The sequence below is a fragment of the Myotis daubentonii genome, chromosome 18, assembly GCF_963259705.1.
Source record: "Myotis daubentonii chromosome 18, mMyoDau2.1, whole genome shotgun sequence".
In the NCBI taxonomy this organism is placed as follows: domain Eukaryota; kingdom Metazoa; phylum Chordata; class Mammalia; order Chiroptera; family Vespertilionidae; genus Myotis; species Myotis daubentonii.
The window spans coordinates 34,770,930-34,797,786 of NC_081857.1; the positions used below are offsets into that span (position 1 = coordinate 34,770,930).

Consider the following 26,857-nt stretch of genomic DNA (forward strand, 5'->3'; position numbering starts at 1 on the left):
AGTCACCTCCTCCATGAACCTGCAGACCTGGGGGAACACTGAGCTCTGCCCCCACATTGGCCTGCTAGGCTCAAGGTTCACGAATCTCGGCCTCTATTGTCTTGTACTGCCCCCATCGTAAGTGGTGCCCTTGTGCACACGATACCAAAAACACCTCTTTCTCAAAACGCTTGACTGCCACCAGCTGAAGATTTATCAGCATAAATATATAGCTCTGCGCTGACTGTCAGGGCTGTGCTGTGCAGCACACAACACACCTGGTGGCCCGCAAGGCAGGTTCAGAATATAGAGCTATGGCTCTAGCTTTCTTTTGAGGGGTGATGGGCAGGATGGGGTAAGAGGAGACGGATGGAGAAGAGCAGAAGCATGCGACAATCTTCTTGGCCATCGAGGGCCTCTGCAGCAAGACCACACCATCTTTCTCAAACTGTGGAGCGTTGCCCTGACGGTGAGATACCCAGCAAGCATTTTCCCGGCTGGAGGAGCGGCAGGAGCTGTGCGTTCCTGTTCGGTGAAAGCACGCAGCACAGCAGTCCCGGGTCCCCACACAACTTGAATGCTGGGGTGTTGTCTGCAAAGGGAGGAGAAGGGCAGAATGACGCAAGCCATAGCGGTGGTGCGTGACTAGTCAGAACCCAGCTGTAACTGTTTAAAACCCACCCAGAAATATGCAAAAGGACCTAGATCAGTGGTTCTCAACCTTGGCTGCACATTAGAATCACCTGGGAATCTTTTTTAAATCCTGATTTCTGGGCCTCATCCTCTGGAAATTCTGTTTCTTTGTTATGGGGTGGGGCCACAACATTAGTAACAAACAAAATTTCTGGAGGATGAGGCCCAGAAATCGGGATTTTAAAAAGATTCCTAGGTGATTCTAATGTGCAGCCAAGGTTGAGAACCACTGACCTAGATAGAGGGTAAGAAGCAGAGAGAGGTGTTTTTCCTTTTTCTTCCTTTTATAACCCAAGCCCTTCTAGGGGCTTTAACTGTGCTTTTCTCAGCTTCTTATCTACTTCCTGCAGCCGTGGGCTTGGCCAGCAGTTGAAATGTGACTTTATCCCTTGGGTATCCAGAATAGTTCTGTGTTAAGTCTTATTATTTTGCCTGATATTTTTTCCCCAAATGCTCTCCCCATCCCACCCCACCCCCACTGCCTCGGTTTTTTAAATCATTATTTTTCAACTAGAGGCCCAATGCATGAAATTCGTGCAAGGGGCTCACCACTCATAGCCCCGGCTGCCTCAGGCCTCGCAGCCCTGGCTGCCTCACAGCCGCCCACTGGTCATTCCGGAAGGTCGTTCTGCAGTCAGGTATAATTAGCATATTAGCTCTTTATTATGTAGGATTACACTTGACATACAACATTATATTAATTTCAGGTATGCTCCCCAATGATTAGACATCATATTACTTACTAAGCGATTATCCTGATAAATCTCGTATCCATCTGACTTCATTCAGAGTTATTAGAATATTGTTGACTATATTCCCTATGCTGTACTTTACATCCCCATGACTTTTTAATCCCTTCATCTTTTTCACCCATTTCCCAACCCTCCTCTCACCTGGCAACAGTCAAAATATCCTCTGTATCTATGAACCTGTTTCTTTTCTGTTTGTTCCTTTATTTTGTTTTTTAGGCTCAATTATTGATAGATATGTATTTGTTATTTATATTATTTATATTTTTGATCTTCTTAAAGAAGACCCTTTAACATTTCATGTAATACTGTTTTGATGGTGATGAACTACTTTAGCTTTTTCTTGTCTGGGAAGCTCTTTGTGTGTGTTTCAATTTTATTTTTATTTTCTTAAAATCCTTACCTGAGGATATATTTCTGTTGATTTTTTAGAGAGAATGGAAGAGAGAGGGAAAGAGAAATATTGATGTGAGAAAAATACATCAATTTTTTTGCCTCCTGCATGCATCCCGACCAGGGCCCGAACCAGGGAGGAGCCTCAACTGAGGTATGTGCCCTTGACCAGAATTGAACCCGGGACCCCTCGGTCCGCAGGCCGACACTCTATCCACTAAGCCAAACCGACGAGGGCTGTGTTTCAATTTTAAATGATAGCTTTGCAGAGTAATCTTGGTTGTAGGTACTTGTTTTTCATCACTTTGACTATTTCTTGCCACTCCCTTCTAGCCTGCAAAGTTTCTGTTGTGAAATCAGCTCACAGTCCAGATGAATTTTAGAGGGTGTTTATTAAAGCCCAGAACAGTGAAACAAGGAAGGGCCTAGGGCAGTGGTCGGCAAACTGTGGCTCGTGAGCCACATGCGGCTCTTTGGCCCCATGAGTGTGGCTCTTCCACAAAATACCGGCTCTTCCACAAAATACTGACTTCTGCGCATGGGCCACGAAGTTTCAATCGCATTGTATGTGCGCGCCCACATGTGGTATTTTGTGGAAGAGCTACACTCAAGGGGCCAAAGAGCCGCGGTTTGCCGACCACAGGCCTAGGGTAACAGGAGGGGGATATGGTGGGAAAATGAGGTTAGGCTGGGCTGCTGTGGCTCACTTGGAAGTCAGAGAAAAGGAGGCCTGAGAGAGACAGGTCAGGGTGTTAGCTCAGGACGAGCTACCCTGGTGGCAATCTCATGGGGTCCCTTGGAGTTTAGGGGGGAAGGAGAAGGGGAAGGGAACGGCACGGGCATGCTCCTTGGAAGGAGGGCACGCTGGGACCTGGTTTTCAGGTTGGGCGTTAAGTGCAAATCCACCCCGTGTTTATCTAAGTGAAGTGAATAGACAGTCCTGCAGGAGGCAAAAGGACTCTCAGGTCTGTAGGTCCAGGAGCAGTGATTTCCTCTCTCTGTTCTAGGGTTTGTAGGCTTCCTGGGAGAAGTTCCAAGGCTGGCAAGAACTAGAGCCAGGAAACCAGAGAGCAGCACCCACCCCATGCTACCAGAGCAGGCGAATGAGCTCCTTTCTTACCGTCTAGTCCATGATCGTCTACAGTGACAGCTGGTACAAGTAGGCCTCCGGTCACTGGTCCAGGAGGAAACCTACACCCAGCCCTCCTTCGGCGGCAAGGCAGGGCCTGTTTGGCCGTCTGCCTGAGGCATTTCAGGTCCGGCCTTTCTGAGCCACTTCTGATTCATGAGGTCAGCCGGACCAGACATTTCAGTGCTTCTAGAAAGTTTTTTAAAAAATATTTATTTTTATTGATTTCAGAGAGGAAGGGAGAGGGAGAGGTAGAAACATCAATGATGAGAATCATTTATCGGCTGCCTCCCGCACACCATACACTGGGGGTCAAGCCTGCAACCCTGGCATGTGCCCTGACTGGGAATCGAACCGTGACCTTCTCGTTCATAGGTCGATGCTCAACCACCGAGACATGCCAGCTGGGCCTAGAAAGGTTTGATGGGAGCACAGCCATCTCTCTCTCTCTCTCTCTCTCTCTCTCTCTCTCTCTCTCTCTTGTTAACCCTCACCAGAGGATATTTATTTCAGAGAGAGTGAAAGGGAGGGGGAGAGATGAAAAACAAACATGCTGTCAGAGAGACACATGGATTGGTGCATGCACCCCAGGGAGGGGATCGAACCCGTAACCCAGGTAGTGTCCTTGACTGGGAATCAAACCATTGACTCTTTGGTGCGGGGGCAACACTCTAGCCAAGGAGCACACCCGCCAGGGCAACACAGCATCTCTCCTATGGCACTGCTCGCTGGTCAGGGGTGTCCAACCAAGGCAGGCCTAACGAATCCTTCCTCACACACTCCCACTCTCCCACACCTGGCAGCATGTCGGTGTTTACTGTATTCGGACAGGCCCTGTCCCTGAAAGAGCTCCCTTAACTCCCAGGGGCGGGCGGACTGGGAGCTTCTCTCCCAAAGAAAGGGAGCTGAGAGGGGCGCTGGTGGGAGGAGCTGGTCCTGGGAGAGATTTGGGTTGGCCAAACAGTAAGCAGACCCACCGCTTCGGCCTCGGGAAGGTTCACAGTTGAGATGGAGGAAAAGAAGAGCTAAGAGGGAAACTGAGGAGGGAGAAACCACAGGCTGGACGTCCCAGCCCCGGGAGAGGGAGTGCTGGGGTTGGGGTCAGGCTTTAGGAGAAGGTGGCCTGCGCTCCGATGAGGAGACCGGCGGTGAAGGGGCGGCACCAGGAACCCCACGCAGGCTAGCAGGTGCCTGACAGCTCCCGGTTCCCTGTTTAACCTGTCTGGTCCGGGTCCCCTTAGCCCAGTAACTTGGCAGGAAAAGCAAGTCCTCCGTCCTTGGGCGGAGTCCTGCCACTCAGGGGCCAGCTGAGTGGGGCGCAGCTGTGGGGGAACGAACACCCCGCCACGGTGATGCCTCCATCACGCTGCAAATGCCCAGGAAACCGGGTGCGGGAGCGCGGGGGGGGGGGCGGTTGGGACGGGGGAGCGGGGAGGCGGGACCGCGCCGGCGCGCGAGGGGAGGAGGGGCGGAGGGCGGGGCCGCCGGCGCGCGAGGGGCGGGCGGGCGGAGGGCGGGGCCGTGGGTGCGCGCAGGAGGAAGGAGTAGCCCGCGGCCCGCGTGTTGGCTGGGCAGTGCCTTTTCCGGAGTCAGAGGGTGAGGCCTGGGAGGGTACAGCCGGGTGGACGGTGCCTGAAAGGCGGAGGAGCCCGCCGCCCGCCCGGCGAGTCAGGCAGATGCGCCATGGCCGCGGGAGCCCTTCGCCTGTCCAGCTTGGTGCTCCTGCTCGGTGAGTGCGGCCTCCGCGAGCCCCGCGGGCCCGGGCAGCGCCAGGGTGCCCTGGGCTCCAGGACTTGGCGGCCCGGTCGAAGGCTGGGGCGCGAGGCCACTGCGAGTGGCCTCCCGGGTGGGGCTCGGGGTGCGGGTGCGGAGGAACGCGGCGAACCTTACCCGGGAGGGGCCGTGCGGGGCGCACGCCACGGCTCCCTGGGCTGGGCCCGGAGAGGCGGGGCGGTGGCACCTGAATCGCTTCGGGGAGGAGAGGGACGGGACCCCGGCGCACCCCCTACCCCCGACCTCGCGCGCCCGGGCTGCGCCCTGCTCCTTCCCGCTCCGGAGCTCCTCCTGAGCCCGCCCGGGCGCGCCCCTTCCGAAGGGAGCGGCTGTTGCCCTGACTCCAGTGCAAGTTACTTGTGAGCCTGCGGACGGGAGCCTCCCGGAACTTGAACCGACTTTCTCGCTCTCGGGTACCTGGCGACCTGGCCTCACCGGCGTTGGCGGGCCGCCTCCGAAGCCCCACACTCCCGAGGCGGCGACTCTGAATGGCCCTGCGGGGGGCAGGGGGGAGAGGTGTCCGTAGCGTTGGCCTCACTTAACGATTCCTAAGTAGGGCCTCTCCTCTCCCTTCAAAGCATAAAAGACTCACAGGAGCTGCCTTCATTGAACCCTGTTCTTCTTCTTCGTCTAAAATCAATTGTCACAGCAGCCCCATCGCATCCATATCTTTGTCTCCATTGTTACCGCGCCAGCCCCGGAGACCCCTCTGCGCACAGGCCCCTCGTGACACTCACTGCCAACCCCCTGGAGCGCGGCGATGTGCTTCACCAGCCTTTCTCCGAGCCCAGGGCTTCCCGCGGCGGCCGTTTGCACGCCTACCAGAGAACCTTCCCTCTCCGTCCGCACTCGGCATTTACCGCATTTACCGAGTGCCCGTGGGGTGCGGAGGGAAGTGTCTGGGTACCTATTGAGAAATCAGTTGTCTTTTGTGAAAGAAGGACTTTGCGGGAGGGATGGTATTTGAACTTGGCCTCTGGGGACCGCTGGCTTGTGGATGTGCTGTGATTGGGCGAGCAGGTGAGAAAGGCAGGGCCGCGGAGTGGAGTGGAGTGTGCAGGTGAGACGGGGCATGCCGTGTCCCCGCAGAGTGAGTGCCCACTCGGGCTCCAGGCCCCCTGGGGAGCCCTGAGTGGGGGTCCCCTTGGGAGTTTGGATTCTCTTCTGCAGACAAAGGAGAACTCTGTCCTGGCCTGTCAGGCGCAGAACCATGCACTTAGGAGGAGTAAGCTGGCCGCAGCAAAGAGGAAGGACTGCGGGGGAGAGGAATTGGAGGCAGGGAGGCCAGGGCGAAAAGAGCTGGGAGGGCACCAGAGGCCAGTGGCTGTGGCAGAAGGAGGAGACACAGACAGAACTTAAATGGTTGGAGTGATTTCTCAAGATGAGCTGATCTCTCCCTGGTCCCAGAATGCACCCCTCACCTGAGTCATAACGTCTGTGAGTTACCTACCTTTCCTGTGCGTCAGTATCTTTTTTTTTTTTTTTTTTTTTTGTGCGTCAGTATCTTTGCCCTTAAAATGCCAGGGTTCTTGTTCCAGCATCTAGAAGGGTTCAGCAATCTGGAGAAGGGGCTGTGTGTAACTTAAAGAGTCCAGAGACGAAATATAATTTTGAAAGGCATATTGGGGGTCAGAGGAGCCTAGCGAACGAAACTAAGTTCCCCTCGTTTCAGGACCCCATGCTTTTTATTAACACAAGTTGTCCTGAGTCGAGGCAGAGATATACACTTCAAAGGGTCAGGGTTTCCTATACAGAGTCCATTGTCAGAAGGGGCTGTTCAGGTGTTTGGTCAGTAGGAGGCAATAACATGTAGATTAAGATGCCCTGAGCTGTCTGGCAGCAAACAGTCATTTTAATGCACCTTTTCAGGTGTGGGGAAATGCCACTCCAGATGATCCAGCCCTGCTGAGCATGCTGGAATAGGCTCCTGGCATTAAAAGGACACTGACAGCATCAGCTTCATAGAATAATTGCGAACACTCAATAATAAATGCTTAACTGAGTGTCAGCATTGTGTCAGGCACTGTACAAGGGCCAGGGATGTGGACGCAGCAAGTAAGACTTAACCTGGCTTTGAGAGGTGCACATTGCAGTGGGGGGACAGTAAATAAGGAACAAAGTAAATACATAGACACGGGGTGGTGGAAAAGTAGACATTTACAAGTCTGTAGTGCTGAGGAAAGGGGAGGGGAAGTGGTCAGCATTTCTTCTTAAGTTATTAATCGTTAGGGGCATTTAAAGTCTTTAGAATAGTTGCCACAATAGTACCCTGTGAACACGGGTACACTTTTCTCCTGGAATCACCAGTTAGTGACATTTTGTCACATTTGATTTACTGCTCTCTCTCTCTCTTTATACACACATGCATGTACTAAAATTTATTTTTACTCTGAGCCATTTGAGAGTTGCAGTTCTTATGACACCTTACTCCTAAATATTTCCATGTGTGTCTTCTTTTTTTTAAATATATTTTATTGATTTTTTTTACAGAGATGAAGGGAGAAGGATAGAGACTTAGAAACATGGATGAGAGAGAAACATCGATGAGCTGCCTCTTGCACACCCCCTACTGGGGATGTGCCCACAACCAAGGTACATGCCCTTGACCGGAATTGAACCCGGGACCCTTCAGTCCGCAGGCCGACACTCTATCCACTGAGCCAAACCGGTCAGGGCTCCATGTGTGTCTTCTAAGAACCCCATGTCTTCTGTAAGACACAGAACCACTGTCACAGGAAATACTGCTTCCCTGTTTTGTCCAAGAGCCCAGAAACTAAAGATGACTCACCCTGCATTTGGAAGGCATGCCTCTTTCATCCCCTTTAACCTAGAACTGTTGCTAACTTCTTCGTTTTGTTTCTTATTCTTTATGACATCACCATTTTTGAAGGGTCCAGAGCAGTTATTTTATAAAATGTCCCTCGGTTTGGATCGTCTGTGTCCTCGTAATCAGATACTTTGTCGGGCAGAGATTTTTATGTGTTGGGGGGCGGGCCCTGGGAATTTTTGTAGGTGTGGCGTGTCAGCGGCAAGTACAGTCCAGTTGCCTCATTATGGGAGATGTTAACTTCGGTTATTTGGTTAAGGTGAGGTTCACCAGACTTCTCCAGGGTGGAGGCGCCCTCTCCCCTTTGTACGTAGTACATGACTTACTAAGTGACATTTTGAGGTTGTGTGATTATCCTGTTCCCCAACAATCTTTCCCGCACTGTTTCAGCATCCAGCGGCGATTCTTTGTAGATGGCAAATCCCAGTGCCTGTGTTTCTTTATACATGATTGACATTCTTCAGCGATGACCTTCTGCACCTCCCTTTTTCATTTCATGGATGCTTGCCACATGGCATTCCCGTCATTGTGCATTTTGATGCTCAGCGACCTCAGATTTGCAAGTGAGAACCCCTCAAGCTTCAGTGCCCTTTTGCCAGGTTTCCATGAGTTTTTGAGCACTTCCTTTCTGGCACAGAAAGAGATTCTGGACTCCTTTCCTGCCTCAGCCTTGTACCATTCTGCTGGGGCAGGTATTTAGAAATCATGCTCTGAGTGCCGGGTGCGCTCAAGGCACCGGACTCCTGGCTTCCCTGCCCTGCCTGATGTCAGAGCCAGGAAATAAGAGTTTTCACCAAGTGGTGGGTTTGTTGTGTTAAAGCTAAGGCTAATCCAATAATTAGATTATTCTTCCCCTTCCTCCCTTCCATCTTTGCCTCTTTTTTTTTTTTTTTTAAATATATTTTATTGATTTTTTACAGAGAGGAAGGGAGAGGGATAGAGAGTTAGAAACATCTATGAGAGAGAAACATTGATCAGCTGCCTCCTGCACACTCCCTACTGGGGATGTGCCTGCAACCAAGGTACATGCCCTTGACTGGAATCGAACCTGGGACCCTTGAGTCCGCAGGCCGACGCTCTATCCATTGAGCCAAACCGGTCAGGGCCCATCTTTGCCTCTTGCTTCTCCACAGTGAGAACTCTATTCTTAGTAGCATCAGTATATTTTCCTAATCTATATTAAACACAGAATTGTTTGAGAATTGCTATACCAATACCACTACTAAGCACAGACAATTATTAAATGTAGTTCAAGATTTCTTTGCCCTTCTTTTTTTGTTGTTGTTTTTAATCTTTACTCAAGGAAATTTTTCCATTGATTTTATTTTAGAGAGAGTGGGAGGGACGTCAAGGGGGAGAGAGAGAGAAAAAAAAAAAAAACATCAATGTGAGAGAAACACTCGATTGGTTGCCTCTGCACTCTGATCAGGCCGGGATGGAACCTGCAAGCCAGGTATGTGCCCTTGACTGGAAACCAAACCCTTGACCCTTCAGGGCACGGGCTGATGCTAGCCAGGACTCTTTGCCACTTTTTATTTTTCTGCGTGTCCCACTGGATATGTACAGAATACTAGATTTTAAAGTTACTTGAATCTTTTTTTCTTCTGTGTGGTTATGTTACTGATTTGTATATAGTTGCATTAATTTGTTTCTGTTTCTATTCAGTTTTAAAGGGTTTCCCCCTTGCTTTAATTTTTAAATATGTAATATATTAACATGGTTCAGGTCACAACTATATAAAGATACGCTCAGAGAAATCCTACTGCCTCCCCCCACCCCATAGCATATAATTTGTTTCTGTTTTATCTTTCTTCTTTCTATTTGCTGTTATAAACAGATACATATGGTTATTTCTAACTCCCTTTCTAAACAGCAGATAACTCATACCATGTACTCTTTGATACCTTGTTTTTGTCAATTAACCATGTCTGGAACATCATTCCGGAGACACATCCTCATTCCTTTTGTACAGCTGCGTAGTGCTCCATGGGGTAGAGGTGTGGCATTGCATTTGGCCACTCTTTGGTGGTTAGTATTTTATATAGTGTGGTCCAGGGAGGGTCTCTTTAAAAGGGTGATATGTAGACTTAAGCAAGTGAGGGAGCAGGCCAGGTGACTGATGGGGGGTGGAAGCAAAGCCCTTCGATAGGTTTCAAGCATTTAAGGGACTTCAAGGAGATCTTTTTATTTTTATTATTTATTTTTATTTATTTATTTTTAAATATATTTTATTGATTTTTTACAGAGAGGAAGGGAGAGAGATAGAGAGTTAGAAACATCGATGAGAGAGAAAGATCGATCAGCTGCCTCCTGCACACCTCCTACTGGGGATGTGCCCGCAACCAAGGTACATGCCCTTGACCGGAATCAAACCTGGGAACTTTCAGTCTGCAGGCCAACACTCTATCCATTGAGCCAAACCGGTTATGGCTATTTATTTTTTTAAATATGTTTTTATTGATTTCAGAGAGGAAGGGAGAGGGAGAGAGAGCTAGACATATCAAAGATGAGAGAGAATCATTGATTAGCTGCCTCCTGCACGCCCCACACTGGGGATCGAGCCCACAACCCATGCATGTGCCCTTGACCAGAATCGAACCTGGGACTCTTCAGTCTGCAGGCCAACGCTCTCTCCACTGAGCCAAACCAGCCAGGGCTCAAGGAGATCATTTTGTTGGAAAAGAGTGGGACAGGAAGTTGTAAAAGTAGTCAGGGCTGGATCCCAGAGATCAAGTTCTGTGGGCCCTTTAACGACGGTGACATTTTTTTACTCCCAATGAAATGGAAAGCTCTGGAGGGTTTTGAACAGGAATGAAGTTATGAGGAATCATTCTGGGTGCTGGGTGGAGAGCAGCCTGGAGAGGGCAGGAGCAAAGGAGCAGCTTGGAGAGGGAGGGTTGAGGCAGCGGATCACGCAGATAAGGATCAAGATGAGGAAGGAAGGACTAAATGGGAGCGACTGGGGTGTGGTTTGAAGGTAAAGCCGGCAGGCTTGGGGGCTGGTGGCAGCAGTGGGCTGTTGAAATGTGCTCAGGGCAGGGAGCAAGCTCAGCACCAGGAAGTGATGTATTCGATCTTCTCAGCAGAGCCTGCCCTGTTCTGATGCTGTTGAGGTTTTATGGACCGTTTCCTTGCCAGCTGTCTCCCCAACTAGATTCTAGTTCAGGGGTGGGCAAACTTTTTGACTCGAGGGCCACAATGGGTTCTTAAACTGGACAGGAGGGCCGGAACAAAAGCATGGATGGAGTGTTTGTGTGAACTAATATAAATTCAAAGTAAACATCATTACATAAAAGGATACGGTCTTTTTTTTTTTTTTAGTTTTATTCATTTCAAACGGGCCAGATCCGCCCGCGGGCCGTAGTTTGCCCACGGCTGTTCCTAATCTGTGCTTTCACTTAGGAGAGAATCCAAGTCCAGGGGTATAGTGTGCTGCACTCCTGCCGGAAACCAGGCCTGTCTTATCCTGGCTGTAAATCTCACAGCCCCTGGGCACTGTGGTTAGTAGTTTAGATTTTGTTTTTGTTTTCATTTCATTGTCCCACCTTTTTTTTTTTTTTTTAAGGCTGGGACCGTTAAAGAGGAGAACGAAGGGTTGGTTAAGTACCTTGTCCAAGTTCACACAGCAGACAAGGGGCAGAGTGTGCTAGCACCCAGATCTGCCGACACAGCCCATGCGCTCCAGCCCGAGATCAGACGAGCAACCGCCTGAAGGTTGGCGAAGCCACGGGTGTCTCCTTTTCTCCCATGTGCACACTTCCAGGGCGATTGGGCAAAGGCGAGTGAGATGACGTAGGGCAGCCAGTTCCCACGCCCATCAGATTGTGTGCCCGTCATAACCTGCAGTCGCGGGAGGGGACGCCTTGGCTCCATAGAATTCAGAAGGCTAGTTAGTCACATACTCATTTATTGACATTTTGCCATATTTATACTCGCTCTGCACTCCCAGATACTTTTGCATAATTCCATCATCATATTTACGAAAATAACAGTAATCTCCTAATATCACCTGACTTCTGCCCTTATTCAAATTTCCTCACTGGTCACAAGAATGCCTTTTTTTTAAAAAAAACCAGGATCTTGTCAAATTCTGCCCGTTGCGTTTGTTGCTGTGTCTGGCTTCATCTTGACAGCTACCTTTTAGAAATGTGGAAGAGACTCAGAGCCACTCTAAGAACGAGACAGTCTGGGACCTGTGCTGTCGCCTCGGTCACGCCAGCGTCTCAGGAAGCACAGGCTTTGTGGGGAAGGGAAGGCGGTCTCTCTGTTGTGGAGCAGAGTTTGCCGCACACATCAGCTCCGACGGCCCGGCTGTTCTGCCTTTTGCTTTCTTCTCCTGTCCTCTCTCCTTGGCTGCAGAAAACTCTTTGCAGCTCCCCTTGCGGGCACAGCCCCTGAGATTCCGCAGTCACACCTCAGACGCTCTCGGGATTGAATGCCCAGCCAGGGCCCCTCCTGTTCCCTGTCCTCCCGTTCCCTGTCCTCCCGTTCCCTGTCCTCAGACAGTGGAGGGTGTGGCAGCAAGCCCCAGCCATCCCAGGAGAGGGCAGGACACCATTCCAGCAGTTCCTCTTTGGGGGCGACTTTCGGTCTCCGAGGAAAATGCCTGTCAGTTACGTGATAGGCCGGACCCTCGCCTTCGCTGCTGCCGCGGAGCCTGGAGGCCTGTGAGGGAGGCTCCCTGGGAACCAGTGGAAGTGAAGGGAACCGCTGCCCAGAACCCTGGGAGCTCTCTGCCCCGTCGGGAGCTGCTGATCCGAGGTCTCCGTTTGTGACCTTGATCTGTCCTATCGGCCGCGTCTCTGTCTGAGGAAGCCAGCTTATTTCGATAGCTTGATCTGTCCTATCGGCCGCGTCTCCGTCTGAGGAAGCCAGCTTATTTCGATAGCTTATTCCCCAGAAATGAACCCTTCTGGTTCCTCGTGACCTTCACCCCTTCCCGTAACACTCCCCAAATGTCTGAGACTAGTGCCTCAACCTCCATCTGGCTCACTGGTAGTTCCTTCTTTTCTTTCTAAACATTGAATTGTATACTTCATATGTTTTTGGTTTTTTTATCAATGTTTTTTTTTAAAAAGAGAGGAGGGGGAGAGACGGAGAGCCATCAATGTGAGAGAAACATGGACTAGCTGCCTCCTATATGTACCCCAATCAGGGATTGAACCCAAAACCTGGACATGTCCCCTGACCCAGAATTGAACAGGTGACCTTTTGGTGCCCAGGCTGATGCCCAACCCACTGAGCAACACCAGCCAGGGCTCACTGGTAGCTTCCTGAACATTTCCCCCATCCCCCCTTAGACCAGTTAAGACCTGGGGCGAGGAATCAAGGTTAATATACACGTTCAGCAGATTATAAGAGAGTCAGATGAGTAAGGTGATGTCATAAATTAGTTGTGATGGAGTTTCTGTTTTGTAACGAAATGATCAATAGTCTGTGGGAATACCGTGAATCAGACTTCGGAGAATGGATGTAGGAAGACGGACAGCGCCTTACATTGCTGTAGTAAGAACCTTTTTCCCCGAAGCAGGCTGTAGGCCTCAATATATTCTGAGAACTGTCAAGGTGAATGTGGCTTTTGAGCATAATAGCATGTGGTTACCTTGAAAGCACAGACTACTGGTAAGTAGTGCTGTCAGAGAGGAATAGAACGCGGACCGGTGAACCCCGCTTTAGTGATATATTTATTTAACCTGATACAGGCACAGTATTTTTGTTTCAACATGTTGTTGGTATAAATAAGAGATTTTTTAAAATATTTTTTTATTGATTTCAGAGAAGAAGGAAGAGGGAGAGAGAGAGAGAGAGCAGAAATATCAGTGATGAGAGAGAATCATTGATTGGCTGCCTCCTGCAAGCCCTGCACTGGGTGTCGAGCCTGCAACCCTGGCATGTACCCTGATTGGGAATCGAACCGTGACCTCCTGGTTCATAGGTTGACACTCAACCACTGAGCCACACTGGCCTGGTTAAATTTGAGGTTTTTACGTCCCCCTTTTCATACCAAACCTTCAGCGTCTGGTTAGTATTTTACACGCACACAACTACGTCTCATTTTGGACTGACCGACCACATCTGATGTGCTCACAGGCCACATGTGGTTAGTGGCTACTGACATGGACTGTACAGGGAGGAGAGGCAGCAGCTTGGAGGGGAGAGAAGGAAGCATGTACCTACTGGGCCGCAACCAAGGTACATGCCCTTGACCGGAACCGAACCTGGGACCCTTCAGTCCGCAGGCCGACCCTCTATCCACTGAGCCAAACCGGCCAGATCTAGCTTTTTTGAGGGTTAATCTTCACTGGAGGGTATATTTTCCATTGATTTTTAGAGAGTGGGAGGGAGAGAGAAAAGAGAGAGAGAGAAGAGAGAGAGACTAACATCAAATGATGTGAGAGAGACACATTGATTGGTTGCCTCCTGCTCACGCCCTCAACGGCCTAGGATGGAACCTGCAACCCAGGTACGTGCCCTTGACCGGGAATCGAACCCGTGACCCTTTGGTGCGCAGGATAGTGCTCTAACCAGCAAGCAACACCGGCCAGGCTAGATTTAGCTTTTTAGAAGATGCTTGGCACACAGTCAGCCCCAAATGTAATGAGTGTTTGTGCTGCTGTGTTGTTAAATGTTGTCGAGGTTGAGCTGGCCTAGAGCTCATTTGATTGGGTTCACTAAGAACTAAGTTAAAGAATTGAGCTGCAAGAAGAAAAAAAAAAAGAATTGAGCTGCAGCAAACTCCCTTGAGTAAAACACCGTGTCCTTTATTTTTTTTAAGATACGATTTCATTTGTATATAACATTTTTTTCTTTTTTTTATATATTGTATTGATTTTTTACAGAGAGGAAGGGAGAGAGATAGAGAGTTAGAAACATCGATGAGAGAGAAACATTGATCAGCTGCCTCCCGCACATGTCCTACTGGGGATATGCCCGCAACCCAGGTACATGCCCCTGACTGGAATCGAACCCGGGACCCTTCAGTCCGCAGGCCGACGCTCTATCCACTGAGCCAAACCGGTTTCGGCACATTTTTTTCTTTTTTTAAAATTTTGTTTTATTGCTTAAAGTATTACATATGTCTCCTTTTTTTTTTTTTCCCTTGACCTTCCCCAGGTTCCCCTACCCCCCCAGTGTCTTGTGTCCATTGGTTATGCTTATATGCATGCACACAAGTCTTTCGGTTGATCTCTTACCCCCCCATCCCCCCGTGTCCTTCTTTATCATATCCATGCTTGCTGAGCCTGTTTCCACCCCAAAACTGGAACATGTGTCTGACTAAGCTGAGGATATTCATGAACTTAATGAAACATGACTTGTACCAGCACCCCCTCAGTCATTCTGGGCGGATGGCCCCCCACCCCCCCTGTATGTAAATGTCTGAACAGAGACTTCGTTGCCCGGACTGTGAGCAGGTCCTCCAAGGGCTGAAAGTGAGACATGGTTTCAGAGAAGTGAGAGGGTCAAGGTTGTGTCAAAGCAACCAGGGCTGCCCCCGGTCCCTGCCATCTTCAGGCTGGGCGGAGACCTCAGCCAGCCCCCGGCGTAGTGTCATACACAAGGGGAAATGCCACGCTGCATGCATTCGGGTACTGAAACTATTAGGGGATTTTATTGTTTTGCCTCAAATAAATTTTTACCTTAACTGCTGCCGTCTGCAGGCCACCTGATCCGGATGGTGCTTTAGAGAGAGAAAGAAGTCTTTAAATAGGCATTTCTAAGGAAAGCCCTTTCCCTAAGTCCCGAAGAGCGGTGGGCACATCTCTGAGAAACGGCACCAGTGACAGGCCTTCTCTCCCAGGCCTCAGACAGGCTTGGACTTGCACTGGGGCTGGTGTCCCTGCGTGGGTACAGGGTACAGGTTTACAACCTTAGCGGGGGCCGCCCCCTTGGCCTTGAAGGGGAAGCAGTAGACAAAGGGAACATGTCAGAAGGAACAGCAGGGGATAGGCTGGTAGGATAGGATGGGAAGCGGGGAGCCAGCAGACCCTCTGTCTGGCTCTGGTGCCCGAGGCAGGCAGGGGAAAGGAAGGGGGCTGTTTCGACTGTGTCTTGAGTGGTCCCAGGCCACCTACTCTTCAGCTCCAGTTAAAGGTCTGTGCCTGTCCTTGCCGCGTCATGGTTCTTCAGCCAGGTCCCATGGCACTCAGGGTTTGGGGTGACCGCAGTTTTGCTGCCTCTTGGACTGCATGTAAGTTGTATTCTATATCAGTTTAGTTAATTCGCTTAACTGTTTATTGAGTTTCCCTATGACTTCTTTGATTGCTCCTTGCATGGATGGATGGACGGACGGACGGACGGGTGGATGGACGGATGGACAGATGGACGGACGGATGGATGGATGGACGGACGGACGGATGGATGGATGGACGAATGGATGGACGGACAGACGGGTGGATGGACGGACGGATGGATGGATGGATGGACGGACGGATCAATGGATGGACGAACGGATGGATGGATGGATTTGCTCTGGCTTTTCTTCCTTCCTGCACTTAAGTCTCTCTTGTTCCCTTTCCCCTCCCTCACTTTTTTACATCTCACATGTTTATTTACCTTAGAAAATTTATTGGGTGACATTGGTTAATAAAAGTATATAGGTTTCAGGTGTACAGTTCTATAACAGTTCATCTGTATACTGTGGTGCGTGTTTACCACCCCACATCAAGTCCCCTTTCATTGTCATTTATCCCCCTTTACCCTCGCCTGCCCCCCCCATTCCCTGTGGCAGTCACCATACTGTGTCTGCACCGATGGTGGTTTTTTCTTTGCTTAATCCCTTCGCCTTTATCACCCAGCCCCCAACCCCTGACAGCTGTCAGTCTGCTCTCTATCCATGGGTCTGTTTCTGTTTTGTCTATTAGTTTCTTTTGTTCATTAGATCCCACATATGAGTGACATCATATGGTACTTGTCTCTCTCTGACTGGTTATTTCACTTAGCATAGCCCTCTCCAGGTCCCTCCATGCCGTCCCAAAGGGTCAGATTCCCTTCGTTTTTATGGCCGAGTAGTACTTCATGGTGTAAACGTACCACAGCCTTTTTAATCCACTCATCGATGGGCACTTGGGCTGTTTCCAGATCTTGGCCCCTCTCACAGCTGCAATTGGATGTTTGTCTAATTATTTGTATGAAGTCTGGTGTCTACCAGGACATAAACTCCAAGAGGGCAGGGACCCTACCTGTCTGGTTCTCCCACACAAAATAGATGCCCAGTGAGTATTTCGGAATCAATGAATGAATGAATGAATGAATGAATGATGGACCAGGCTGTGTTGAAAGGGGAGCTGGGCAAGGAATCAGAAAACCTGTGTCCTGTCCCTCTGCTGCCCTAAACTTGCTGAGACGCGGAGCAGTTGGTGTGCCCCCCGGGCCTATTTGCCCATCCGTAAAACGGACGTAGCATCCCCACTGCACCTGGGCGTGCAGAGGGTTCGAGAGGGACTCGGGAGGACGTGAACACACCTGGAAGAGTGGAGGCCTTCAGTCACTTTCCTTGGTGCTCTGTCCCGTCGCCTGTGAAATGGAAGTAATTTGTATACACTTTAGAGTTGCTTCCAGCTCAGAATTACTGCGATTCTTTCTGAACAGAAGTCTCCCTTCCCTCCCTCCTCGCTTCTCTCCACACTGTTCCTGGCTTGTTTTTTTCCTATTTCACAGTTCAGGGAACATCGCTTTTCTCCCACCTCCACCCTACGCGCTCATTCATTCATTCATTTATTCATTCATTCAGAGGCGTTTCGGGCCCCACTAAGTGTGTGGGAGACTCTCCGCTTGGGATCCGGCTGCTTTCACCTGCGTCCCACGTACTGTGGTTGAATACGGGAGATGGTGCGTAATCAGCAATCAGCCGGGGGGTGCTGCAGTCTTTTTGAGGGCAGTCTCCCTGAATTAAGGGTGATGGTTCTAAATGTCCTTGCAAATAGACAGGTGGGGATATTTGCTTTTCACTTGAAATTACTGGGCACCGTTGCCTACAGTTGGTTATTGAATGTCTTGATTTTTCTTGCACTCTTGCAGTTACCCTGGTTGCTGCTCGGCAAAAACTTCAAATTTCAGTTTAATGTCTTTTCCTTTAACAGCCGTTTTTCTCTCTTTAACAAGAAAGTTAAGCCTGGAGCAAGATGCATCTAAACGCATTTGGGGGGCATCAGGAATACCCCGGTCTTAGTGGTGGTGATAAATGTTTAATGACTGGGGTGGGGGGGGGGCCCTCATTGATATCCTTCCATCAGAGAGGTTAACCACGGGCTTGTGACAGGTTTGAATCAGCTCCAGCCACACGGTCCCGTAATCCTCACCGTCCCTCTGGCGTGCTCACTGTCATTGGGTTTGATCTCAGTAGCTCCCCTGTCAGCCAAGAAAGCGGACTGCCCGACAGCCACCGGTACGGCCTCCCTACCCCTCGTCCCCACATCCAGTCACCAACTCCTGTGATAACCTCTCCAGTCCGTCCACTCGCGGGGGCGTCCCGGCCTGGTCTGTCCGTCTGCCACTCCTTGCGCCGCCTCTGTCCTGCTTTCTCTGCCGCCACTCAACCGCTGGCCGCTCTGCAGACGGTCAGCCGGCGGAAACTTACATTGCGTCCTGCTCATCTTCTGTTTACACCCTTTCTGTAGCTCTCCTTTGCCATCAGGATACGTCCCAAGCCCGTAGCATCCTTCCCTGACCCCTCCAGCCCCTGCTCACACACTCGGAGAGGGCCCCGCCCACCTCCGCAGCCTCCTTCCTGCTCCCCACCCCCTGGCTCTCTGTTCCAGACATTGGGAACTGCTTTTATTTCCTCAAACAGACCACACTCCTTGATTCGGGACAGGCCTTGGAGCGCTGCTTCCTCTATCTTCCACCCACTCTCCTCCCTCCTTAGCCAGCCCTCAGCTGGGCGACTCCCCTCCTCCTTCAGCATGGCTTCCTGGGGAAGGCCCCGCCCAGGTGGCTGTCCTCGCCTCCTCTGTGTCCCCTCCACCCAGTGAGACTCCTCGAGGCCCTGGAGCGACGCCCATCTTGTTTGCTGCCATATTCCCAGCATTGCCCACGTGCCTGGCATGTAGGGGGTGTGCTCCACCAATGTTAGCTCCACTTCCTGGGTGTTTGAGGGCCCCAGTTAAAGAGTGGATTCTAGCCCTAGCTGGTTTGGCTCAGTAGATAGAGCATCAGCCCACGGACTGAAGGGTCCAGGGTTCAATTCCGGTCAAGGGCACGTGCCTCGGTTGCAGGCTCAATCCCCAGCCCGGGTTGGGGCGTGTGCGGGAGGCAGCCAATCCATGTGTCTCTCTCACATCGATGTTTCTCTCACTGTCACCCCTCCCTTCCTCTCTAAAAATCAATGGAAAAATATCCTCAGGTGAGGATTAAAAAAAGAAAAAGAGTGGTTTCTACCTGGTCAGGCATCTACTTCCTATACTTTCTGTCGGCGGTTTATCAGCTTAGCACACAAAGTAGCTGATGAATAATTTTTACCACGAAATTCAACTCCTTTCTCCATAGAGCGTCTTGGAAGATGGTTCTCTGTTTTCAACAATCATATTTTTTTCCTAACCTTTTTTTTCCTCTCTCTCGTAGGTTTCATCAGCTGCCAGAGCTTACTGCGTTATGGAAGTATCGGTGGGAATATCACTTTGTCGCCATCAAGCACTGTAAACTTTACAGAGATCATATGGAAAAAAGGAAAGGATAAGGTGACAGAATGGAGTACAAACCTGGAGGTCAAAACTTACTCCCAATTTGGAGGGAGGGTTCATTTAGACCCTAAGTCAGGTAACCTCACCATCTTCAATTTAACATCATCGGATGAAGATGAATATGAAATGAAATCCGTGGATCTTACACATAGCTCTAAATTTCATCTTACAGTCCTCGGTGAGTATTTCATAACTTGGTCTGTTTACAATGGCACATTTCACCTGGCTGGCATGGCTCAGTGGTTGAGTGTTGACCAGGGCGGTCACAGTTCGATCCGTGGTCAGGGCACATGTCCACATTGCGGGCTCAATCACCAGTGTGGGGCGTGCAGGAGGCAGCCGATCGATGGTTCTCTTTCATCATTGATGTTTCTACCTCTCTCTCCCTCTCCCTTCCCCTCTGAAATCAATAAAAATGTATTTTTATGGCTGACTAATATTCTGTTGTATGTACATATACCACAGCTTTTATATCTATTCATGCTACGATGGACACGTAGGTTGTTTCTGTGTCTCGGCTACTGTACATAATGCTGCCGTGAACATCACCCCCAGTTTTTCTGGATCGTTTTAGTGCCTGGTTCATTTTCACTGTTTCTGATGTTCCTGCCAGGGTCATAGTTCTCAGGGGTTGTGATATTGAAATAAAGGTTCTTTTTAATGTCCCAGTTTCTCAGGCCTTGCTGTCCTCGCTCGCCATGGTATAACCTAGAACTTGTCATTTCCAGTCGTTCTGATCCCTTCATCTCTCAGTAGCACATGTCCTGCCCCTTCTCCTTTTAGCTCAGGTCCTCGGCTGTGCTGACTGATAGCCTGAGGAAGCCTGGCGAAGGCCTGCAGAGGAGCCAAACACAGGGAGGCGCGTTTCCCTCCGTGATAAACGCAGTATCGACTGGGGCACTTCAGGTCCTGCTTGGGGGACCTGGGCCGTAGCCTGTGGCTGTGAGGAGCCTCTGTCTCCCACAATAGACTCAGTGAAATCTAGTTTTGGAAGATGAACCGGGTGGTAGGTATTTACGGTGGATCGGGGAGAAGAGGCGCCGGGGTAGAAGCCACTGTGGTCGCTCAGGTAGACAGAGGTGTCCGTAGGAGATGTTGGAAAAGGAGAGGATCCGAAGATAAGCCAAGGAAGACTCAACCCTATTTAGAACTTGTCATAAAAAGACATAGGATGACTCATGGCTTTACACCAGTTGACTAAATAATTCATCGTCCTCGTTGTCTTAAAATGGGGAAGTCAGACTTCTGGGGGAGGGTGTGTTTAGTTCTATTTAAGTGCGTTGGTATTTACTCTTCCGGAGACACCAGACCTAACGGAAGGCTTTCAGAAAGGGAGTTTTCCGGGTAGAAGGGGGTTTCCTGGCACCTCTTGCTTCTGCATAGGAGTTGCTATCTGCTTTCCCTTCTCCCACAAAGCCCCCTGCGAATCTCCGCTAAAGGTGTCCATGAGCTCTTTCTCAGCCCCTTCACAGCCTTCGTTGCATTGGAACGTCCATGTAAGTCGAAGTCACTGCCCTTCCCTGAACCGGTCCAGACCAGTGTGTAATTTTTTACAGAAGTCAATGGAAAGATGCAGATGCCAGCTGGTCTGTAGAGGAAATCCTCCTCTCTGACAGGGTGGTGGGCTGAATTAATTAATTACACAGCGACTAACTCAGTTATTGTGGGGGATGAAGGAGGCACATTCCTGGCCTGTTGAATCTGTTTAAGGTGCAGGTTGGCTAATCTGTTAGAAGTCGCTGTGGTAAGGCCCCGGGCAGCGAGAGGCGAGGAAAGGCTATCGATGGGAAGATCTGAGTGCAGAAGTTCACCCAGCTGCCACAGAAAGGTCTGCATACCTGTTGGTGAGCAGGTGGCTCGGCTCTCCCAGGCCGGGATGTGACAATGGTGGAGCAACGAGAGCGCCTGGAAGAGCTTCTGTGTCGCTAAGTGGGCTCTGACAGCATAGAACAGTGATGGCGAACCTTTTGAGCTCGGCGTGTCAGCATTTTGAAAAACCCTAACAACTCTGGTGCCGTGTCACATATAGAAATTTTTTGATATTTGCAACTATAGTAAAACAAAGATTTATATTTTTGATATTTATTTCATACATTTAAATGCCATTTAACGAAGAAAAATCAACCAAAAAAATGAGGTGACATGCGTGTCATAGGTTCGCCATCACTGGCATAGAACATGATACTAGTTCTTCCACGGGTCTCCCCTCACAACATTTTCCTGTCCCACCTGGCCTTGACCGTGTTCTGTTCTCTCTTACAGAGGAAAACGAGACAGACTTAGCAATGGGTTTCTCCTTTTATAGGACAGGAGCTGTGGTCCAAGGCCGCACAGCCTGCCGGGGCCAATGCTCACACCTCCCAGCTCCTGGCCAGTGGCCCCTGCCAGTGCCCCACGCCCTCACGGGAGCTTCACTTTACCAGCCTTGATGCAACTTTTCTATAATTTGCTTTTTAGTACATGTTTATAATGTATTGAAATTTTATTATCCAAATGCTACCAGGACTTTTTTGGTATATATTTCCTGTATATTTACGTTTTATCAGATCTCTTATAATTAGTTAGGGGGTGGGAGTAGAGATGCAGGAAGGCATCTGAATGAAATACAGGACGTGTGAGACACAAATGAGCATTACGATGTGAGCGGGTGAGATGGTGCAGTGGGACCTGTGAGTGTCTTCGCCTGCGGTGTGCAGGCCCAGGCTGCCTTAGCCGGTAGGAGGCGCTTCCTGGGGGAAGTCTGAGAGGGAGGCCTCGGGGCTGGCAGGTCCCTGACAGGTGCCACGCCTTCTTCTACCTGTCAGCGGGGCCAGCCCACGGAACCAGCCCACCGTACCTTTCACAAACCCTTTGAGTCACTTTGAAACATTTCAGATTTTCAAAAAGTAGTATAAACTCTTTCCTCTCTGTAGATTAAAAAGCACCCCACTGCTCTAGCCGGCTTGGCTCAGGGGATAGAGTGTTGGCCTGCGGACAGAAGGGTCCCAGGTTCAATTCCGGTCAAGGGCACATGCCCGGGTTTCGGGCTTGATCCTCAGTAGGGGGCGTGCAGGAGGCAGCCGATCAATGATTCTCTCTCATTACTGATGTTTCTATCTCTCCCTCTCCCTTCTCCTCTGAAATCAATAAAAAAAAAAATATTTTTTAAAATGCAATTCTCTACAAAAAAAATGCACAAAAAAAGCACCCCACGTAGTTATGGGGAGCACCCCACACTCAAGCACGTGACTGTTTTTAGTAAACGCGGTAACGAATACTTGTAATAAGTGAGAAAAATAAAAACTAGAAATCCTCATGTCATTCAGGTGAGGATCTGCCGCTGAGTGAGTTTGCCACCATCCAGTCTGCGATCCTGGGGCTTTCAGAGTCGAGGATGAGAGCAGGGGCCCCCAGGTGTCCTGAATTGGAGCAGGCAGATGGGACTCCGGCCGGGGGGTGGGGGGCGGGTGGGGGGGGAGGGGAAGAATGCTCTCCTATTGGTGCCCAGGGAAGTGGCCTGCCCATCTCTTAAACTCACAAGGAAGTTGGGAGGTTTTCGTAAGTTCACAGATGATGAGTCTGCATATTATTATTCTCGGACTAAACGTTACCTTTTTTCCCAGACCCTCTTCCGTCTCCGACACTAAACTGTACACTGGTGAATGAGGTCATCTACGTCAGTTGCGAGGTGCCTCAAAGTTACGGCCGGCATCGGGAGCTGTTACGCTACATGTGGCGTTGCCCGTCCCCACAGTGTAAGGGGAGCTGGGAGCTCGAGGCCCCTGTGCTAAATTTTACGAAGGAGGACGATCTCTCACAGGAAATACATTGTTTGGTTGAAAATCCAGAATCCAACAGGACGTCCTCAGTGGTTTTGTCAACCTGCGTCCCAGGTGGTGAGTACACAGCTACATAGTAACGGTGTTCGCGGACCAGTGGTGGTTTGTGGGTTTCAAACTCCAGGGACAGTGGCTAACGTCCATTTCACAAATTCAAAATGTAAAGTGAGCTACAATGTTCATGGACACCCATTAGAGATATAAGCGAACATTTTTAGCACTTCCTCTGTCAAACACCACTCCAATACGTGTGTTAATGAATTCGCACACGACCCAATGAGTTGGGTGCTATAGTAATTATTCCTTTTTATGGGCAGAAACCAAGACGCAGGGAGTTTAAGTTGCCTGCCCCAGGCCAACAGCTAGTAAGTAGAAAAGCCTGGATTTGGAATCAGGTCATCTTGGGTCCAGAGCCCTTGCTCTTAACTATTTATAATTCTGTTTCTTTTTTCTTTTTTTAAAATATGTTTTTATTGCTTTTTAGAGAGAGAGGAAGGGGGAGACGAAGAGAGAGAGAAACCTCGATGAGAGAGAATCATTGATCGGCTGCCTCCTGCACACCCCCACTGGGGATTGACCCCACAACCTGGGCACATGCCCTGACCAGGAATTGAACTGGTGACCTCTTGGTTCCTGGGCCGACACTCAACCACTGAGCCACACCCACCAGGCTGCTTCGTAACGTTCTTCATTACCTTTATGTTCTCACATGTGCTACAAGACTGCGTCTCATACGTTTGTCTAGTTTAGCGATTTTCAACCGGTGTGCCGCAGTGATTTTTAAAACATGCAGTACCTGACCACTTAGTCAGGGGCACTGACCTCATTTCCTTAGATTGTCAAATAAAAACATGGGACAGTTGTGGTTTGCGGGCTTCGCACCACATGAGATGAAAAAGGTTGAAAATCGTTGGTCTAACACCCAGTCAATCTCATGCCGAGCTGTCTCACTGATGGCCTTTTTTATGTTAAGTCTTAAGTACATTTGTAAGTGGCCATTTTTATTATCTAATTTTTACATTGTATCTTCAGTTTACAAACAAAAGGATCAGTGATTTGAAAGTGGTTCATTAAAACATAAGAGAACAGATGAATTATAGTATTAATTATAATTCAGAATAACGTCATAATTATATATCGTGAACAGGATTTCCAGGGTAAATAGAGAATATGCGTTTCTTTGGGCTGAGATAGGGTGATTCTGTGAATTAATTTTTTTTTTTTTTTAACAAGCCACTGAAACAGAAAAGGACAATTAGCAAACATAATGAATATAAAAACCTTGAATTTTATTTGATGAGTGAGCCATTCTCCTTACGTCTCCAGTGTATCGTACCTTTTGAAACTTCAGATAATGACATGAAGCCATTAAAGTTACGGTTTCATTTTCAGACAAAGCAGTGTGACTTCTCGGGTAAAACAAACACTTGCAGGAAAAGTGCACAATGGGTTCCAATTTGCAGCTGATGGATTTGGTCCCTAAAGACAGAGAAAAGACCAAACCCACGGAGGTGTCACTCATCGAGGCACCATTTGCACCAGCCTCACAACTGCCATGAAGATTTAAAAACCCACTGCAGCCCTAACCGGTTTGGCTCAGTGGATAGAGCGTCGGCCTGCAGACTGAAGGGTCCCGGGTTCTATTCCGGTCAAGAGCACATGCCTGGGACTCGATCCCCATTAGGGGACGGGCAGGAGGCAGCCAATCAATGATTTCTCTCCTCATCATTGATGTTTCTATCTCTCTCTCTCCCTCTCCCTTCCTCTCTGAGTTCAATAAAAACGTTTTATTTATTTATTTTTTTTAAAGGGGAAAATGATGATTTTTATTTTTAAACATGTTTTATTGATTTTTTTTACAGAGAGGAAGAAAGAGAGATAGAGAGTTAGAAACATCGGTGAGAGAGAAACATCGATCAGCTGCCTCCTGCACACTCCTTACTGGGGATGTGCCCACAACCAAGGTACATGCCCTTGACCGGAATCGAACCTGGGACCCTTGAGTCCACAGGCTGACGCTCTATCCACTGAGCCAAACCGGTTAGGGCAATAAAAACATTTTAAAAACCCACTGCAAAGTTAGTGACAGTTGTTATGCTTGGAGCAAATTTATGAATTCCACCTGTTGGGTGTTGCATACTACCCAAGGCAGACTGTGGAAATACCATCCATGTGCGAGCAGATAGCTGCTTTCCAGTGGGAGTGGCAGAAAGCCACACCAGCGTGCCATGCGCATAGCCAACCAGGAGAAAGTGGCTGACCTGGTACAGCCTGAGTCAGCAAGTAGAAATCTGGAAAAGCTCCGTGTTCCACGAGGCAGCATTCTTGAAGGACAGAATTCCTGGACAAGCTCCTCTGTAGAATTATGTGAATGTAGCAGGAGGTTTGCAAGCATCCTGTCCTTGCCCGGTTTTCATTGAACACTTGCCGTTGGGATTGAATGTTACACCTCGCAGACACCTTGAAGAGAAAGATCGTCACCATAACATCCCTCTCACCGACGTGAAATACGAGTTGTGATTTTGAAAACAAACCCTTTTTTATTAAATAGTTGTGATTCATCTTCTTAAAAATCTCCCCTCCCCCATTGACGGTTCACATTACATTGTAGATTTTGAAAGTTTGAGAGACATTGCCAGATAGTTCTTTGGCCTTTTAAATCCCAGAGTAGTGTTGACATGAGATACATATATGTCTGGGACCTGTGTTCGGTCTCCAGTAACCAAATGTTTTCTTCTCTGAAAATCTGGGCCTGAGCTTAATGATCTAAATCAGCGGTTCTCAACCTGTGGGTCACGACCCCTTTGGCAGTCGAACGACCCTTTCACAGGGGTCGCCTATGACCATCCTGCATATCAGATATTTACATTATGATTCATAACAGTAGCAACATTGCCGTTATGAAGTAGCAACGAAATTAATTTTATGGTTGGGCCACAACATGAGGAACTGTATTTAAAGGGCCAGAAGGTTGAGAACCACTGATCTAAATGATTCTTTTACAATAAAAACCCAGGGTCTCTGTCCCTCCTCCCTTCCTCTCCCCTCCTCCCCCCGCGTCCCCCCTCCCCGCCACCCCCCCCCCCGATGATTTTAAATACTTTTCTGGAGTTGCATGCACCATAACAGATACAAATCCATGAAGATACAACATTTAAATATTGACTCTTACTTGTTCAAGTGTTAATTTCTTGTGTAGACTTTCTAATGCTTTAGCAAGTGAATCATAGTGACTCACATCGACTAGCCTGCCACTCGTTAGCAAACCCTTCCAAAAGCTGTTTCCTCGCCACCACCATTGTAGACTGGCTGGACAGGAGTAGTTATTTACTCTTTAAGAGTGAGGAGACTGGTTCAACAGGTGGGGTGACTGTGCCAACGTCACTTAAGTAAAGGAGACGGGATTAAAATGTAGGCCTTCAAGTTCCGTTGCTGTGGCCAAATTCATTGTCATACCAGGAAATGGGAGGCGCCTGCCGGCCTCTGGTCGCAACATTTTGGGCAAAATATCAATACACAAATAACCTTGTTTTATTTTTAGCGACAACTTGTTTAATACATATGGTTGATTCATTCACATGGGACTCACGGCCAATAGTGCTGTCGAACTCAGGCCTAAAGGAAGCTTCTCCAACATGCACGTTTTCTTTGTGAGGCACATGGCAGCCTTTTTGTGCTTAGGGATGCTGGACCACATGTCCGCACTGTGCCTGGGAGGCCGTTTTAGACCGTGAAATCACCAGCAGAGACCAACAGACATTAAACAATGTGGGGAACTGGCCCTGAGGAGACCACGAGTAGAACGCCTGCTGATAGAA

The 26,857-nt window shown here is 49.2% G+C and overlaps 1 protein-coding gene across 3 annotated transcripts in view; it reads left to right on the forward strand.

The window, feature by feature from the left end:
- Positions 1–4,516: 4,516 nt before the first annotated feature.
- Positions 4,517–26,857, forward strand: part of CD58 (CD58 molecule) — a 29,361-nt gene continuing 7,020 nt past the window's right edge. For 2 of the 3 annotated variants that reach the window (XM_059673337.1, XM_059673334.1), the window contains exons 1-3: positions 5,658–5,736; positions 19,103–19,399; positions 22,824–23,096. In XM_059673337.1, coding sequence (XP_059529320.1) covers positions 5,673–5,736; positions 19,103–19,399; positions 22,824–23,096 — 634 coding nt within the window. In that variant the 5' untranslated portion in view covers positions 5,658–5,672. Of the gene's footprint in view, positions 4,673–5,657; positions 5,737–19,102; positions 19,400–22,823; positions 23,097–26,857 lie in introns of those variants that run through there. The other variant, XM_059673335.1, reaches the window with a different exon arrangement.